General features: G+C 35.1%; 1 protein-coding gene across 3 annotated transcripts; it reads left to right on the forward strand.

Annotated features, from left to right (window-relative positions):
* Positions 1-12,257: 12,257 nt before the first annotated feature.
* LOC122034854 lies at positions 12,258-13,363 on the forward strand. 3 transcript variants are annotated; one of them, XR_006126797.1, is made up of 3 exons: positions 12,740-12,948; positions 13,039-13,101; positions 13,192-13,363. XR_006126797.1 is itself a non-coding variant. In XM_042594217.1 (2 exons), exons 1-2 carry the CDS (start codon positions 12,259-12,261, stop codon positions 13,204-13,206), a joined length of 384 nt encoding a protein of 127 aa, XP_042450151.1. In that variant the 5' UTR covers position 12,258; the 3' UTR covers positions 13,207-13,363. The 3 variants fall into 3 exon arrangements, 1 of the variants encoding a protein (XP_042450151.1); XM_042594217.1 differs by lacking the exons at positions 12,740-12,948; positions 13,039-13,101 and adding an exon at positions 12,258-12,627; XR_006126798.1 differs by lacking the exon at positions 13,039-13,101.
* Positions 13,364-16,433: the final 3,070 nt, after the last annotated feature.

Below are 16,433 nucleotides of genomic sequence, written 5' to 3' on the forward strand. Positions count from 1 at the left end.
GCTTTTTGCGTTGCGAAAACCCCGAAGTTCCATGCCACCGAATCCGTGCGAAGATTAAAATTTTTCATGTACAAGTTTTCTAATCCTAGATCTACACTAGATCTACATGGTAGAGAAGTTTATACCTTTGATACGAAGCCCTTCGTTTATCCCGTTCATCCAAGGTTCGCCGGATCTCAAGGGTGTCAAGTGAACACCCCTCTATGTGTATCCACACGAACAAAAGGTAGAGAAGAAACCTTAGAGTGTGCTAGCACTCTTGAAGGTTTCGGCCAAGGTGGAGGAGAGGGAGAGAAGAAGATGAGAGGAAGAAGATGAAGTTACACCCAACAAAATGTAACTCACACAATGAATTTAGTGGACGGCCACTTCAAGGAGGGGTTTTAAACCTCCATGGGATATCAAGAGTCACAACTCTTGATCTCCCTCATGATGTGACACACAGATAAGCCAACCTTGATGATGTGGAACATCATCATTGACCCACCTAATGCCAACTCACAAATGAGATGGCAAATGGTCAAGTCAAACTTGAGCCTTCATCTTCCCTCTCAAGTCAAGTCAATATTGACCTCTTCTCTCCCATGGTTGATCAAATCTAACCATTTGATTCAAACCAATTTAATTTAATGAATCTATATTCATTGAATTAAATTGACTCAATGAATCTAAATCTAATTAGACTCATTTAACAAATGAACCAAATTGAGTCCAACTCAATTAGTTTAATTTGGATTACTCTTAATCAAATTTGGTTCATTATATGAACCTAATCCTCTTGGTTCATCATATGTACTCATTCTCCATCTAATTGCCCTTTGTGTGTGACCTTATAGGTTCTTGTAACGTTAGTAATGCTCCTAAACCCATTTAGAAGCATAAGTAATAAGCGGTATCTAGCAACACATCATTCCTACCCAAGTTACAAGAATGTTGAGATCCAACATCACCTTGTGACAACTAATTATGACTCTTCACAATATATGATAATGTCTTTCTATCCTTGACATCTAGGTTGATCAATTTGAAGCATAGATGGGGTCATCCTCTGATCAATCTAAATCTTGAACTCCAAGTAGACTCACTATAATTAAATGAGCTCAATATCTCATATTGACTCATTTGGGCATGGCCATGCACTTAGTGGTCTCACTCTATCAAGAATAACGATGTCACTCCCGTTATATAGAAGGGATAGATCCCATCTACATCACTCACATCCCTCCGCATAATTTGTTACATACCCAGTAATCACCTTTATAGTCCATCCAGTTACGGGTGACGTTTGACGAAGCCAAAGTATGCAACTCCTTATATAGGGAACCATGGTAACTTCAGGTCCAAGGACTAATAGTCATACTAATAGCCACATGAGAAAGTATATGACACTCATATAACAATCCATGATACTTTCTCATGGCGGGTCATTCAGTATACATTCTCTAATGCATACCCATGTGTCAACTTAATATCTCTATATCCATGACTTGTGAGATCAAGTCATCGAGTTGACCTACATGCTAGTCTCATCGCATTAACATTGTCCCTGAATGTTAATACTTTACTAGGAATGATTAAGAGTAGTGTTCTCTATATCATCTCACTATCGATTCAACCAATCGATTGATAGAGATAAGAACCTTCTACTCAAGGACGCTATTATACTTAATTATTTGGCACCAATACAAGTAAGTATAATAACCAAAACAAATACCTTTATATACATAGGAATATGATACAATGAGTCCATACAACAATCATCATATGATTGGCTCTAGGGCTCTAACACAGGTTTCATTTCCAATCAATGTAATTGGGACCAGTAAGTTTGTTCTCTTTTAATATAACAGCAAGTGAGTTGAAGGTCATCCTAAGAATTACAAAATAAATCTTGGTCGAAACTTAAGAATTTAAAATAATATTGATTTCTCAAACAATATCATTTAAACTCACCAACACCTCAAAACACCGTGAATTTTATATGCCACGATAGTGTGGACGTATACAAATTCTAACATTTGTAAGAGGAGGTTTTACCCATTAATTTTATTATCTTGTCATGCTAACTTTATGACAAATAAAATTAATAATTGGTTTTATTCGATCACACAAATAATAGCAGTGACTCTGATGGGGAGGATACTATTAAATGCGTCTAAGTGTACATTACTTGATGCTTAGTCCATTAAATAGGATTGTACCCCTTCAGATGGAGAAGATCACACTCACCTAAATAACTTCCTATAATCATTCATAAAGGAAGTTTGATCTAGTGATCCGCAAACAAACTCATCCGATGTGGAGGAAGGCACTCAGAGCCAACGCGCAAGTTTGAATGCATCACTTACAAATCAGTAATGGAGACCATGGAATTTGATTAAATTCCTCTCCCACTTAGTTATTTAAGATGAGGAATTTTAACATGCAAACACATCACACATGCACAGCATAAAAGGCAATAAATATGAAAAATATTTTTCAACTATTATGACCTTAGTTATAGCTTTTCTCCATGTGCCGCCAACCCTAGCCACCAGCCCTAGGGTTTAATTAAGCCCTAAATTTATGTTGTCGCGTCTATCGTGCTTCCTTCTCCGCTACGCCTCTAGTCCTCAACTAGTACCACTCCTTGCAAGGATACGATCCGTGAAAAAAATAAAATTTTACATTTATCGATCCTATATTCCACGAAGGAATGTACCTGTAATCTAGATCAAACAAAAATGTAAAATCCTAAAACTAATATAGCTCCTGCTGTATTTAATAAATACAATCATGCACATACATAAAATTCCCTCGACATGTTCGAGGGTCCAATCACACACAAAACACAATAGGGTCATAATAGTTGGATCTAGGATGCCTACAACCACAGAGTTAGTCTATTTGCTCATCCTACTATTATCCTACCTAACTTATGTATGACTTTTGCATAATTAAACTGAAAACCAAACACAGAGGCAGAAAAACTAGCTCTAATACCAGTTGTTGGTTGTTACACCTGGATTCCGTTCTATTCCCCTATACAAAAATTTTTACAAGCACAGAACTTAACCTAGCAACCCATGTGCTCTACTAAAGTTAAACTTGGATTGCAAACGATGCTTAACATTATTAATCCAAATTGCTCTTCAGAAGTTAAACTTGGATTGGAAACGATACTTAACATTTTTCCTCCAAGTTTAACAGATGTGATCTTCCTAAGTTAAACCATATTACAGAAGATGATTAAACATATATTTCAAAGATCGGCTTCCAGGTTAAGCACGGCGATGCACTAGGCCTTCTTGGGTATGGGATCATCCACCACTTCCTAGACAAAGTCTTTCAAAGAAATTCAATGTTTAAACTTCTTATAATAAGCCTTGATTTAACTAAATACACCTCAATAGAAACACAAGATCGAAACATTAAATTGAAACATAAAACCGATAGCCTAAAATTGATAACCTCTTGTGTTGGTATTTCAGGATCCATTCAAAGAATATGAACTAATTATGATACGGAAACTTATAATTAGTTATTCCTTTTTTTGAAGATTTAATAACCTCTCGATCTTCTATTGTATTCCTCTCCTCCTCTTGGACGTTATGTGGGCGATGATCTACCAAGATAAAATCCACCCAAACCTTCTTCTTCCTTCCAATCTTTCAACCACCAAGGGATATCACAACTAGAGAGCTTCCTTTCTCTTCTTCTTCACCTCCTAGTATCCGGCCACCAATTGGAACTCCAAGATTGATGCCGCCGGCCACAAGGAAAAAGAAGAAAGGAGAAGATGATGAAGGGGGTCGACCACCAAGGAAGGGAAGAGGAGAATAGAAGATGTGTTCAACGATAATGCACCACCTCCTCTTCTTTTATAATCCTTGGTGAATGTAAAAAAGGAAAGTTTTAAAACAAAATTCAAACTTCTTTTAATTCTTTTATCATGGCCGGTCAAAACCCTCTTCATCAAACAAGGAAAGATTTTAAACAAAAATTAAAATCTCTCTTTTAAAATCTCTTTTGTGATTAGCTATAAAAGGAATGTTTTATAAAATTAAAATCTCTCTTTTAAATCCTTTTGTGAATGTCTATAAAAGAAAAGATTTCAATAATTAAAATCTCTCTTTTAAATCCCTTTTATGGATCTCTATAAAAGAAAGGATTTAACAAGATAAAAACTCCTTTTATTTCCTTTTGTGACCGATCTAAAAAAGAAACGTTTTATAATTAAAATCATCCTTTTAAATCCTTTTAATGGATCTCTATAAAAGGAAAGATTTTATAAAAAATAAAAACTTCCTTTTCTATGTGTGGTCGACCCCTTGCTTAGGCACCAAGCAAGGCTTGGCCGGCCCTAGCTTGGGCTCCAAGCTTGGCTTGGCCGGCTCCTTGCTTGGACACCAAGCAAGGCTTGGCTGGCCCTAGCTTAGGCTTTAAGAAGCTTGGCCTCGGGTGGATATAAGACTTTATATAAGAGGCTACAATAAGGACCTAGAGGAGGAATTGGCTTTGGTCTCCCGATGAGCTTGAGCTTCCCGTGTTCGTCCTGAACACCCAACTCAAGTTTATCAATAATAAATCATACCACTAAAGAGTTATCATTTAACTACTGCACCATTCCCAAATTATATTATGGGATCCTCCTTATCATAAATGCGTTAAACTCCTTGTATTTAAGATATCTAATGTCCATTAATTAAATGAGTTACTGACACTCACTTAATTAATATCTAGCTCCAAGAGTAGTACCACTCAACTTTATTGCCATGCAGGACTAAGTCCACCTACAGGATTTACATGACAACCCTTATGAGTTCCTCAAGGGGACATCATCAACCTATATAACTAGGATACAGTTTCCTTCTATAATCAACAACACACCATATAAATTATATTATTTCCCAACTTATTTGGCCTCTTGATTTAATGAACTAAATTTCACCCATTGATAAATCAAAGAAATGAATACTAAATATATGTGTTTGTCATTATATCGGGATTAAGAGTACTCACTTCCATAATAACAGAGGTCCTGTTCTTTTATGCAATCAGTATAAAAAGAACAACCTCAAATGGTCCTGCTCAATACACTCAGAGTGTACTAGTTTAATTTTATAGTCAAGATAAACTAATACTAAATCACACTACGACTATTCCAATGGTTTGTCCCTATCCATTTTAGTCGTGAGCTGCTATTTATAATTTATAAGGAACTGATAACATGATCTTCTATGTGACACCACACACCATATTATCTACAATATAAATTAAATGAACAACTATATTTAACATAAATGAAGATATTTGACCAACATGATTCTTATTTTAAAATAAATATTTATACAAAAAGCTAGGCTTTTAGTATACATTCTAACAAAACTATGCTTTAGGAAGTCACTGTAACGACCACCCTTCTTACTACTACTACTATTCTCTAAGAGTGACCGTTACTTAACTACTAACTCTACTTAACCGGTATAATTAAAAACCACGAGGAATCTCTACCGAAAAATTTCGACAGAATCTCCCCTGTACCGATGACTAAATCATCAATACAAACAAACTATACTCAGCCACAGGCGGCTGGAACATATATCTTCACAACCACGCAGTATAATATCACAAATAAAAGAAGGAAACTACCCTAATAATAGCAAACAACAATATCACTCCATCAATAGAACCCAACTACAAATGCGGAATAAACTTAATTACAATCTTGACTCATAATAGCATTTAAAGAAAACTAAAGAACTCTAAACAGAAAAGTCTTAACAATTCCTTAGCAAACTCTTGATCTCCCCATAGTCCAGCCATCACACACCTTGATCACCACCACCTTGTCGCCTTCCTTGCTAAATCTTTTGCTTTCCTTTATCTGCAGTAGGAGGAAGTGCAGTCTATAAGCATAAAGCTTAGTGAGCGCTATCTACTCACAAAAACTCGATATGCATGTATATAAATAAAAACATGCTAAAACTGAATGCTAACATGTAAAGCTACTCATGCTCATAAATAGCAAAGGAATCATACTATCTGAAATACTAAACATGTATAACTAATCATGCTCATAATCCAATGAAGGAATCATACTAACTGAAATACTAACATGTATAGCTAATCATGCTCATAATCCAATAAAGGAATCATACTAACTGAAATACTAACATGTATAGCTAATCATGCTCATAATCCAATAAAGGAATCATACTAACTGAAATACTAAACATGTATAGCTGATCATGCTCATAAACCAATAAAACTATAACTGCATGCTGAGAGCAAATAAAGCTAAACATGCTGAATAATCTAATAGCAAGAAACAAATAAAACTACTACTGCATGCTTCAAATAACAAGAAACTAAACTTTCTAATTCCAAACATATTTGAAGCTTGTTTCATTTGTTTCAAAAATTATACTTTAATACTTTAAAATAATAATCAACTTCTCTTGGGCCCGACATTGTACCACTTTACGTGCATTCTTAGTAAGAATCGAGGTAGCTAATCCCGAAACTACTAAGATACTTCTAGGCCTTGTGCCTAGGGGCATCTTGGAGCCCATCCCTTGGACCTTGTGTCCGGTACATGCCCTTTAAAAGTAAAATACTTATTATCTTAATTACTTCTTCTTTAAATGCCTTGGCATTTTAATAAGCACCTTGTGTGCCAAAAATCCCTAAAGTCTTGACTTTGGGATCTACTTAAGGCCTTGGCCTTTTTCTTTCTTTTCTTTATCTTTCTTATACTTGTTAATACTTCTAACAGAATACTTCTTTAAAGAGAAACTGAAATGTTTAAGCAAATTCTATCTTTGAAATGCTTAAACCAAAAAAACTGCCTACTATGCTAATAAAATTCTGCATATTAAGCTTAATAAAAATCTGTCCTAAAATTGAAGTTCTGCATGCAATAGTTATCAAAATCTGCAAGCAATGCTTATGAAAATCTGCCTGTTAAAAATCTACATACTATACTTATAAAAATCTGCATGCTATACTTATAAAAATCTGCTTATTAAAAGTCTGCATACTATACTCAACAAATCTGCTCATGCACATCTATTAGCAAAGGAAAAGAAATCTGCTCATGCTCGAATATTAGCAAAATGGTAAACTGATCATGCTTATTTATTAGCAAATGGATAATTGCTCATGCTTTACTAACAGCAAGTGAAAACTAACTACATGCTCCAAAATTTAATCAAGCTATCTTATGTTCATGGCTTATAAAAGTAGCAAATGAAACTAAGGATAAATCTACTCATGCTTCAACCAAAACCTGTTCAAAAAAACCCAACAGCAGTAATGTTAGCAAGAAAGAAGGAAATCCAATTGAAACTATTCTTAAGCCTGATCAATTGTATAACAACAGTAACCCACAAAATGGCAAACATGCTCAAAATCCAGCCACCTCATGCTCACTGTAAGCAACAGTGAGCAACAACCCGAACTGAAACCAAGCAATGACAATGAACGAAACTACATGCTTAAAAGAACTTTATCTAACCCATTCTATGTTCATTGCTTAGCACAAAAATCCGAACTTGCAGGGCACTGTATAAACCGAACATGCCAAACAAGGTGACAAACAGGAATTTTAGTCAAGAAAAACTAAATTACTACTTTCTTCCCTTGTTATTCATGGTAGCTAATTCAAAACACAAAATCCTTGCTCTGTTTGAAACTAAAGAGCTCTAAACCACATACTTAACCCATTCTATATTTTTTTCTTCCCTTCTTTGAAGTACAACACGGCCGCAAGTAAAATCCCTAAACATGCTTCACAGTAAAACTCGAACAAACAAGGGAACACCAAACAAATCGCAAATCAAAACTCGCGGAACAACTCCTACTGCAGGTGAGAAGCAACTCACATCGCTGTTCTTGGACTTACAACCGAAGAATGAGAGATCTAGGGTTCGGGTAAAGCTTCAAATCTCGGCTCTTCTTCATGCTCAAAGCTTCTCCTTGACGAGAAGTGAAGAAAACAACCTCGCTGGCCGCCGGAGACGTGTTCACTCGCTACCACGATTCCGCCCGAGAAGAAGAACAGCGCCGTCACGAGCACACGAGAGGGAGAAAGGATTTTAGGGCTCGGGAAAATACTTAACCCTTTATAACCTAGGTTTTATCTCTGCCCTTTACAATAACTTAAATACATCTCGCTACATACTTGGTTAACAAATCACACACAGCTCAGTTGGTCAGCCAGCTTTTAACCAAATCAAAGGTTTGGGCTTCGATTCCTCCGCCGTGCACTTTTATCCCAAGTTATTTTAAACGTTCCAACTATAGCTTAAATCTATTTCTCTCCATACTTGGTTAACAAAACTCGCGTAGCTCAGTTGGTTGGCTGCGTCCGGTTGGGTCAAGTCCAGCCGGAGGTCTTGGGTTCAAGTCTCACCTTCAACGTTTTTTTGTCAATACTTCTTTCTTTTTGTAAACCTACTAAACGACCTCCAAAAATTACGTAAAAATACTCTAAAAATTCCTAAAAATCTCTAGAATATTTTAAAAGTATTTCCAAATATTTTTATGGACTTTTAGAACTTGAGATAGGGAAAATTGGGTCGTTACAGTCACAATAAAAAAAAGAAAGCAAATATTTCATAATAGCATGTAATATTTTGTGCCATTTGAACCTTGTTGAGGCAATACCTTTAGTTATAATAATACAGTTATCTAAAGGTATTGATTTTCACCATCAGGACAATGTGAACTTTTCAACATATTCAAAATAGGTCTCCTTTGTGTATGATTTGATGTTATGCTAGTTGATAAAGATTTAGATAGAATAAAATGGTGAATGTTTTTGATATTATGCTAGCTGATGAGAGTTTTAACAGCATAAACATGAAGCTTGAATTTGAAGAAAATTTTAGAAAATAAAGGTTTTAAACAAATAGCATGAGATAGGGAAAATTGGGTCGTTACAGTCACAATAAAAAAAAGAAAGCAAATATTTCATAATAGCATGTAATATTTTGTGCCATTTGAACCTTGTTGAGGCAATACCTTTAGTTATAATAATACAGTTATCTAAAGGTATTGATTTTCACCATCAGGACAATGTGAACTTTTCAACATATTCAAAATAGGTCTCCTTTGTGTATGATTTGATGTTATGCTAGTTGATAAAGATTTAGATAGAATAAAATGGTGAATGTTTTTGATATTATGCTAGCTGATGAGAGTTTTAACAGCATAAACATGAAGCTTGAATTTGAAGAAAATTTTAGAAAATAAAGGTTTTAAACAAATAGCATGAGATCGACAAGTAATGTCAATCTCAATAGTTTAAGGTTGGTTGTACGAAACTTGTACCTCTGTTAAACTTTATACATAACTATATCAATAGGACCACTCAAATCTCCTAAATTACTTCTGATTATGTTTTAGAAAAGACTGTCATCAAGTAAAACATATATAAATTTCAGCCTGACTAGCCACTTCTTTTTTCACAAATAAAATTAAATAGTATAGAAATTAATAAGTGGTATATGTATAAGCAAGTCCTGAATCTGGGTGACTAATTACCAAGTTTAACCATGACAATTGCTTCATAGCAAACCTACTCAGTTCATTGGCTTGAATAGATCATAGTAGGGACATGACCTCATCACAAATTATTTGCTTGTGTGTATGTGATGCATGCTAATGTAGGGTAATTAGTGCCTTAATGCATATATGATAGACATTCATGATTAGATTAAATCTTAATCAAATCAACTCGAAATGCCTACCAAGTTTTGATACTCATCACTACCTCGATCATTTGTTGTTGTTGAATCTGCCAAAGCAGAACAACACATTTTATCTTGGTAGGGTGCGGAGGGACAATCTTGGTCCCGCCTATCAAAGCTTGGGTGAGTACAAACTCAATTAGATTGAGTATAACTAGTTAACTCAATTGGATCGGGTATAACTATAGGCATTTTCCAACGGTTGGAAGATAGGATAAAAATAACATTTATACTAAATCTTGGGTGATTTAGCCAAAACTAACTCAAGTTTTAATATAAATGAGGATCTTGATCCTATAAACAAGAGTTGCATAGAGATGTAATTGATAATTAGTTATCTACCGATCATACTAAGTCTTGGGCGATTTAGCCAAAGCTAACTCAAGGCGTAGTATGATGTTGATCTCGTCCCCCGAGAATTATAGCTAATTGGTATGAATCTACACTACTAGAAATATAGCTTATTACGACATATTCTTTATGACATTTAAATTTAAATGTCACTATAAATATTTTTTAATGACATTTATCAAAAAAAATTATTTTAAATATAAAAATATCATATTAGATAATATATAGTGACATATTTCACCAAATGTCACCAAATTAGTAACCTAAAATCACTTAATAATTAAATTTTTTTGTTTTTTTTCCCTGCCCTAACGCTAACCCGGCCCTTTCCCTTATCACAAAAATCATGATTTTCTTTCTCCTCTGTACTCGCTCGCCGCTCCCCCACCCTAAGCGCCGCTCCCCCACCCTAAGCGCCGCTCCGATCCTCTCCCTTTCTCTTCCGTTAGCTGCTCTCGTCATCACTGCTTTTCTCCGTGCTCCTCCCTAATCTGTTCTCAGCGGCGCTCCTCTCCCTTTCTCCTCCCTCTGCTCTCGTTCGTTGCCGTTCCTCTCCCTAATCTGCTCTCACTATCGCTGGGATCTTCACCCACGCTCACGCATACTTGTGCCGCCGCCGGCCTCCACCACGATTCCTCCACAGTACTGCATACACGCTGTGATTCTGCCTTTCTCCTCCCAAACTAATTCTTGTCGTCGCTGCTCCCTAATCTGCGGATCTCACCGTGATTTGTAATGTTTTTTTTAATGTTGTGGATTGGAAGTTTTGCATTGTATATGCTCCTAACTAATTTCTTGCTAATTTCTTTTTTTTTAGGCTGTGGATTGGAAGAATTTAATAGTCACCTTGCTCCTTTCTACCTAATCGAATCAAATAGGTATATATAATAATAGTTTTAAGTTTCAGTCCTTATCTAACAAGCTTAACATGTATATGTGTTTGGTCTTTTTTCTTTGAATTTTGATGGATAGGTTTCTTTCTTATGTTAAGATAAGAAATGAGATTATAAACAGGAAATATAGATTAGTGTCAAATAGGAAAAGTTAGCCAAAGTATAAACAGTTTAACATTAAAATTTATTAATGATATTTATGCAAAAAAAAAAAAAATCAATGTGAGGGATTAACAGCATTGAACCAAATAATCTGAGAATACAATTTGTTCCTTGTTACACAAAGAAAATCACATGGATAAATGTGCAGAGCAGAACAAAAATTGTATTATACATGTACAAATATATTACTCTTTGTATCTAACTTCTGCTTATATTACTCTTTGTATCTAACTTCTGCTAAAATCTGCCTTATATGGAGAACAAAGAGAATTAAGGGATAGGTAGTAGAACTGCCTACAAATCTGTTTATAGTAATTAGTTTATGCTACACAGTTATAACTAGTGTCTATTAGTAAGCTTGAAGCAAGAGATAGATGCATATCTTGCTCATTAGTAACCCATTTGATGAACTTGTTGATGTTGCACTATTCCACATATTTTTGTCCAATATCAAGATATGGGAGGTGGCTATAAATGGCCATTAACTAAAATATGTCAAATCAGAAGTTAGTGATCCTTGTTAATTAAACTAATTGCATGATAATAAATAAAAACATAAGTATTTACTTCGGAACAGGTGCTTTTCCAGGCTTCCACAAGCCATATACTCGTATACTAGCAGCCTATGGTTACCCTCACAGCAATAACCAATAAGTTTGACAAGATGCGGGTGACTTAGTTGCCCCAGATAGTTAACTTCTGCCTGAAAAGCAAAAGGTGAACTCATTTTATAATACTATCATAAAAGCATAAAAAAGATACTATGCAAAACATGTGGCTTCAATATCTTCTATTATTTGTCACAGGAAACATCAGAATATGTTCTTCCCAGTAGTCATAACGCATCTCTAGACATAGTAAATGTAAAATTCAGCCAAAATGCTTTAGAGTTATAGTTATAGGGATTCCATACTAATTTACATATTTAGTTATGCATTTTTAAAGATAAGAACCTGATAAAATCCTTTAACTACTGAATAAACTTAAATGCCAAATCAACTTATATGTAACAAATAATTCCCAAGGCGCTATAGTAGCTTCCATTTGCATACCTATTCAGACAGGATCTTAATTATCATTATGTATTAACTAAATCTTAATATGTCTTGAAGGCTGCAATGAAAGAACTAGAAAATCAACTTCCTGAAGATTACAATGATCAAGTGAGCCCGAATGATATATTTACTCAAATCATGGGACCAGATAGATCTGGCCGAGTACGTATGCTTGGTGATGGAATTAGCCCATCTGATTTATGGGGAGTAGTTCCTAGTCGTGGCACATGCAATCGACTAGTTATGGAACAGAATGCAAAGTTAGAACAGATGAATGAACAAATCAAAAAGCAAGGTCAACATATTACAATGTTAGAAACAAAGATTTCTGAACAATCAAGCACAAATCCTCTTTCAAATTCTAATAATAGTCGACACACTTCATCAAGTAGCAATCCACAAGGTTCTATTCCATCTCGTCCAACCTTACAGGTAAGATTTTTTTTTTAATTTCTATTTTATTATATATTCTACCCATCTTGAAAAATTGATGTTATATCTTTCACTTTCATGTAGATTGAAAGTTCTGTCTTGATCAAAAGTTTATTTGATTCAACAAAAACTGTAGCAAAAGGATTGCTCCTTGACATGGATCCAAATAATATAGTAGGGAGACAAAAATTAGGACCAAATTGGTGTGAAGTACAAGTACTAGTTGTCCTAGAACCCGAAGAAAATTTAATTAGACCTTATGATCTTTTACAAAGGTTTGAGGATGCACTTGGAGGACTGATAGCTTGGCCTTGTCATTTGGTATGATTTAAACATTTTAGTGAAATATTATTAATTTTTTATATTTATCATGTTATTAAAATTTTAAATAAATATGAAATGTATTTGCAGTTGACAATGTGCGAAGATTTCTATTAGTGCATATAGAATAATATTTTATATGTTTCTCATTCGGTATGCTTTTCAATCTTTTAAATTATGTTTATTAGGTTTATATTTTCATTGTTTAATTTACTTATACAAATTTATTGATTGTATTTGTAGGTGACAGGTACTTAGATTTTGCATATGATGGTTGAAGATGGTTGATAGTAAATTAGTTAGTTTTTTATTTTATAAGACTTTGTTAGTTTTAAAATTCAATGATTTGTTAGTATTTAGTTAACATTGGATTCAATACTTTTACATTAGTAATGCATTTGTATTTTTGTGATGATGGGATGAATTATATATGATGACATGGTGAATGGATTGGATATTTTGGATATAAAAATTTTTTATTCTTATTGTGATGATGGTTAAATTGTGATGATGTGTAACTTTTTCTATTATGTGATGAATGTTGTGTTCTGAATAAATATTATTAATTTATTGTGGTGTATTCTAATTGTTTCTATTTAATGTTTTTATAAAATATTATAATTAACATTTCATAATGTCATTATAGATTATATAAGATGACACTTTAAAATATCCTTATAAATTATCATTACTAACATAATTTATTGTCCTTATATAAAAATTTAAAACATTTATAATTGTCAATATAAATTAGGTTAGGTGACATTTACATTTGTCCTTATTTACATAATAAAAAGGCATGCATAAATGTCCATGAAATATGTTTTCGTGACAATTTCGATTGTCATTATATTCCTATATTTAAGACACTTTTGAAGTTAGCATAAATATTATATAATGACATTATACAAATGTCAGGAATGCTAGAGGGTCTATGCTAACACCGCATATCAATACATTTTTCGATGGTGTCACCATAGCTTTAGTGTCACTAAAAGTATACTATAAGGGCATTTATGTGTGTCCTTAAAGACCTTAATTCTACCTTAATTCTAGTAGTGCTAGTAGTGTGGTTTGACCACATCCATGACTTAATTCTACAAAAGCCCTATAATTCAGTGGGAGCATCATTTAGTTAAAAGCCTAATTAAATGATAAATGGATTATGATATTTACTTTCTGCTTTATTTCTGTTGAAGATTGTCATGTCGACAAACACGAACACTTTCTCCCTGCGTTCTGTCCTTGACAAGGACAAGCTCAATGGAGCTAATTTCCTGAACTAGTACAGGAATCTGAGAATCGTTCTCTCACAAGAAAGAAAACTGTACATCCTGAAGCAGCCCATTCCGGAGGCACCTCTTGCCACTGCCACGCGAGCTGACCGAGATGCTTATAAGAAGCATCAAGATAATGCATTAGAAGTGTCATGCCTCATGCTCGCAACCATGAACTCTGAGCTTCAGAAGCAACATGAGTTGATGACTGCTTATAATATGGTTGAACATCTTCGTCAACTATATCAAGGACAAGCAATGCACGAGAGATTCGAGATCTCTAAGGCACTGTTTCAGTGCAAGATGCAAGATGGGACTCCCGTAGGTCCATATGTACTCAAGATGATTGGGTACATAGAGAACCTACAGAGGTTGGAATTCCCACTTGGCCAAGAATTGGCCATTTACTTGATCTTAAAATCTTTGCCAGAAAGTTATAGTCAATTTGTCATGAATTACAACATGAACGAAATTGATAAGTCACTGCCTGAGCTACTAAGCATGTTGTGAACTGCTGAGCTCAACCTTAAGAAGGTAAAGCCCAACTCCATTTTGATGGTGCAAAAGCATAAAGGCAAGGGCAAGCCTAACGGTAAGGGAAAGTTCCAAGCCAAGGGTAAAGGCAAGGTAATGAAACCTAAAGGAGGGGTTGCCAAGGATGCTACCTGCTTCCACTGCGGTCAGACCGGGCACTGGAAGAGGAACTGCAAAGTATACCTGGAAGATCTTAAGAAGAAGAAAAATGAGATTTCTACTTCAGGTATGTATGTTATAGAAGTCAATCTCTCTATTTCTTCATCGTGGGTATTAGATACAGGATGTACTTCTCACATTTGTACTAATATACAGGCACTGAGAAATAGCAGGACATTGACGAAAGGCAAGGTGGACCTACGAGTAGGCAATGGAGCACGGGTTGCTGCTGTTGCTGTTGGAACTTACTATCTATCTCTGTCCTCTGGGCTTGTACTAGAATTAGATGAATGTTGTTATGTGTCTGCTCTCACAAAGAACATCATTTCAGTATCTTGTTTAGACAAGAAAGACTTTTCGTTTATTATAAAGAACAAATGTTATTCCGTTTATTTAAACGATATGTTCTATTGTAGTGCACCTCTGATGAACGGACTCTACATTCTAGCCTTAGAGAACCTCATCTATAACATAAGTACCAAAAGGTTCATGTCAAATGAAATGAACCGAACCTATCTCTGGCATTGTCGCTTAGGTCATATAAATGAGAATCGCTCATCCCAACTCCATAAAGATGGTTTGCTGGACTCATTTGATTTCGAATCATGAGACATGCGAGTCATGCCTACTGGGCAAGATGACCAAGTATCCCTTTAGTGGACACAGTGAAAAAACAACTGACTTGTTGGGACTTATACATAGTGATGTATGTGGCCCTTTCAATGTCGCTACCAGAGGTGGTAATAGGTACTTCATTACATTTACTGATGACTTCAGTAGATATGGTTATGTGTATCTGATGACACATAAATCACAATCCTTTGAAAAGTTCAAAGAATTCAAGAATGAAGTACAAAACCAGCTAGGCAAGAGTATTAAGATACTTCGATCAGATCGAGGTGGTGAATACCTTAGCCATGAGTTTCGTGACTATCTAGCTGAGTGTGGGATTCTATCCCAACTCACTCCTCCTGGAACACCACAGTGGAATGGTGTATCCGAAAGGAGGAATCATACCATATTAGATATGGTACGATCTATGATGAGTCACACAGATCTTCCTATATCTTTTTGGGGATATGCTCTAGACACAGACCTTCACACTTAACCGTGTTCCATCCAAAGTTGTGATAAAGACACCATATAGGATATGGACTGGGAGAGATGCCCAGATGTCTTTTATGATGATTTGGGATTGTGAGGCTTACGTTCGACGTCAAGTCTCGGACAAACTGGGACCCAAATCCGATAAGTGTCATTTTATAGGATATCCCAAGTAAACGAAGGGATATTACTTCTACATTCCTAGTCAACACAAAGTGTTTGTGGCTAAGACTGGGGTATTTCTAGAAACGGACTTTGTTTCTAGAAAAACTAGTGGGAGTACGTTTGATCTTGAAGAAGTTCAACATATGGACCATAGCACTGAAGCCTTGATGGAAGTTGAACTGGAACCACAAAATGTTGTAGATGATGAGATTGTTCCACAAGGAGTTGAGGAACAACAACCAGTTC

This window comes from Zingiber officinale, chromosome 11B (genome assembly GCF_018446385.1).
Source record: "Zingiber officinale cultivar Zhangliang chromosome 11B, Zo_v1.1, whole genome shotgun sequence".
Taxonomy (NCBI): Eukaryota; Viridiplantae; Streptophyta; class Magnoliopsida; order Zingiberales; family Zingiberaceae; genus Zingiber; species Zingiber officinale.